General features: G+C 39.4%; 1 protein-coding gene and 1 long non-coding RNA gene across 4 annotated transcripts in view; both read left to right on the top strand.

The window, feature by feature from the left end:
* GNPTAB (N-acetylglucosamine-1-phosphate transferase subunits alpha and beta) overlaps positions 1–931 on the top strand; it is a 42878-nt gene extending 41947 nt beyond the window's left edge. For all 3 annotated transcript variants that reach the window (XM_061371915.1, XM_061371914.1, XM_061371916.1), the window contains one exon: positions 346–931. Coding sequence is in view for 2 of the 3 variants with exons in the window: in XM_061371914.1 (XP_061227898.1) it covers positions 346–423 (78 nt within the window). In the remaining variant the exon portion in view is untranslated. The remainder of the gene's footprint in view (positions 1–345) is intronic.
* The window catches only part of LOC133222333 (uncharacterized), a 237437-nt gene that overhangs the window by 43138 nt on the left and 190976 nt on the right, over positions 1–3323 (top strand). The gene's annotated exons all lie outside the window — the stretch shown is intronic.

Consider the following 3323-nt stretch of genomic DNA (forward strand, 5'->3'; position numbering starts at 1 on the left):
ACTTGGGAGTACAGCTAGGTGTATAAATAATGCTTAAGGTGCCAGCTTCATGTTTATCTTTTAGAAACTGAATATAGCCTGGTGTTAATATAAATAAATTATTTTTTAAATAATCAGAATATAGGCATACTGTTATTACTTACTTTCTGCTTGTATTCTGGTTATTGAGAAGTCCATTGGGCCCGCCTAATAGAGGAAGTTGAATAAATAACTTCCTGTGCAGTGTTGTCTTAATGACCATGGATGGTACAGATTTTGTAGATTTTAGGATGAAAGCCTGATCAACTGTGCATCTCTAGCCCAGCAGAAAAGTAATTACTATATTTTTTTGTTTTCTCTCATCAGCTAATTGCACTTAAAAGAAAGATATTTCCAAGGAGAAGGATCCAAAAGGAAGTTGGTCATGAACGAATCAAAGTATAGAAGAGCTTTATTTTGGAGATCAGTCTACCTCAAAATGTGATAAGCATTTAAGATCTCTCATAAGTGTCTTTTATGGTTTGACATTTAACTATGTTGAGATGAAGAAAAAAAATCATGCCTCTGCAGTTAGAATCACTGCAGTACTCTTCATGATATACAAGCTGCTGGAGCTGTTGACAATGCAAAACAATGAAAACAAGTAATTGCAGGAAACCTGTACTTAGGCAGTTTTAAACAGATCTTACTTTACAACTGGTAGTTCATGGCCATTTTATCCTTTTTTATAAAAAGGGTTACCTAAAGAAATGTAACTGCATTTATTGCAGTGGATGTTGCCAACTAGATGAAATGTTGGGAGGTAAAGTTGTTTGGGATCAGCTTAACAGGTCCTTGATCTTGCATTCCAAATCTTTTTGCAAGTTTCTGTCGATGCTGCTTTTTTTTAGCCCTAAGGGAAAATTGAAATTTATGTAACTCATTTAGATTTAGTATGCATTTATTAATGTTGACATTCATCCCCCTATTTGTAGTATTTAATTGGGAATTGGAAGAAATATATGCTAATAAAAATTTACACAGTAACAGAACAAGTAATGGTTATTTGAAAGATACTTTATATCTGGTGTATTATATTCCAAAGAATACTGTGGTGTTTTTTCTTGGCTTGATTACAAAGGGAGGGTTGTAATCAAATGAAAATGATCAAGGTATAGCATTTTACAAACATTGTAAATATAAAAGCAAAAGTGCCTCTCTATGAATGGGTAATGAATTGTTTTAATGTAGCAATGTATGGGAGCAGTGTTTCAGTTCACAAAACAATATTTGTACTGACATATCAAGCTTTGTTGTTTTTAATTTAATAGGGTTTGACCCTCTATTTTGCTGAGACATCAGAACAGTGCAGTTTTATGTGGGAAAGGATACTGAATCTTTTCAAGCAGAAATTTTTGGTGGTGTGTCTTCAGCTACTTGTTTTAGAAGCATTCAAACAAAAAAAGCATTATTTTTTGTAATCAGATGATGTACAAAATGTATGTGCATATGTATTGTAAGATACCTGGTTTGCTTTGAAATGAACTAAAATGTGATAAAAGTTTTGTCTGTTGTTTCTGCTTTAAAGTAAACCAAAAGTCACCTATTTTGATAAATTAGCTTATGAATCATTATATTAAAGGCTTTTTTCCCTTAAAAATCCTCCAACAGTAATAGTTTAATAATAATTTGAAGCACGAGGGAATTCTCAAAGTATAGTCAAAATTTTCAGCATTGTAAAAATGCAAGCACTTATAATTAGTAAGGTTATTTCTTGCTAGCAATACATATTATGCTGAAATGTAGAATATACGCAGTTTACAGTATTTCAGGAAAGCTAGCTCCACCCCAGCTAGACCCAGTGAAAATGTAAAACTTGATTAAGGAAATACAAAGGAGAAGTTCTCAGACGGTTGAGGCTAATGAGAATACTGAAAACTGAAACTGTGTTAGGGTTTTGTTTTATTTAGGTTGTGTAGTTTGTCTTAAGTTAAAATACTTTAACTGGCTGAGGACAGAAACTCCTGTGAGGACAGTAGAAAAAGCTGGAAAAAACAAAACCAACCCAAACAAACAAAAACTCCAACCAAAAAAAACCCAAACACCCACACCCCCCCCCCCCCACCAAAACAAATTAACAATTGAAATAATAAAACGTGTAGTTTGCGGAAATGATCTGCCTTGAGAAATAGTGCTGGTTTGCACTGACTTTAGGGAAAAGTTCTCCTGTTGCATCACCTCCTGGCCTTCATAGAATCATAGAATAGTTAGAACAACTTATTTTGCAGACTTTCTTTTTCTTTTAATAGAAGTTGAAGCCATTTCTATGACTAAAGAATGAAATCGGATAAAGGTAGGCTCGTTTAAGGCTGCACCTGCACGACGTCCCCGGCCAAGGCCGCAGATGTCGCTCGAGAGTGCGCCGGCTGGGGCTGTGGTGTTAGTGCGCAGGCACTCGCGCCCTGGTGTGCGCTCCGCAGGCTTTCCCGCCTTTTCCTCAGGGGAGGGTGGTGCTGAGGTGGCAGTACTCCCTGCCATTCCCGGCCGTCTCTGTCACCGGGAAGGGCGCGGGAGCTGAAGGGCAAGTTCTGTACGAGCCAGGGTGAGGGGTTTGGGTGCGGTGTGCTCTCTGCCTGGGGGAGGGTGTGAGGTGCCCTCTCTCCCTGCCGCTGGTGGGGTCTCCTCCTTGTGCGGAGGCAGCGGCTGTGATAGGTACTGTGCGAAGGTGAAAGTGGAGAAGGGGCCAATGCAGGGGATGGAACGTGTTTGGGTGGAGAGTAAGGATGGCTTCCCCCCTCAAAACCTGGTGTGGTGTGGTGCGGTGCAGGCTTGTGTCCCTTCCGGCTCTGAGGTAGGAACAGATGGGCCCCATGGTGAAAAGCCCCGCACAGGAAATGCACACAAATGTTGGTTTATTTTACATCCCTAGGCAGGGTGAAAAAGAGGAGGTGAGTTTCCCTGAAAAATAGTTGTTAAGTACACAACTGTGGATTGAAGATACTTGAGTTGGCTGAAGCAGGTAGCTAAACAGCGTAGGTGAAGGGTATGTGGGGTTGTGAGGCAGCGAGTTGTTTTAGTCTGTGGGGGGCTCAGGAGTTCTGCTTAGTATATTGATTCTCAGTACAAAGGAAACTATGTCAGATAAAATACATGAATGCACTTTAAAGTTGCACTTTGTTTAGCAGCAGAGAGACACACAGACATCATAAGTGCATAATTTGTTCTTCAGCAGAATCAAGTATGTGCCTACTAGCCCTGGTATTTATTCTTAACACCACTACTGATGGGTAATCCTTTGGATTACCTCGAAACTAAACCAGTTTGACAGCCTAAGTATCCTTACAGGTGGAAACTGTTTACAAGGG

Source organism: Neopsephotus bourkii, unplaced genomic scaffold (assembly GCF_033783945.1).
Source record: "Neopsephotus bourkii isolate Nb327-2 ecotype Australia unplaced genomic scaffold, CSIRO-AGI_Nbou_v1 NB_1589, whole genome shotgun sequence".
NCBI classification, from domain to species: domain Eukaryota; kingdom Metazoa; phylum Chordata; class Aves; order Psittaciformes; family Psittacidae; genus Neopsephotus; species Neopsephotus bourkii.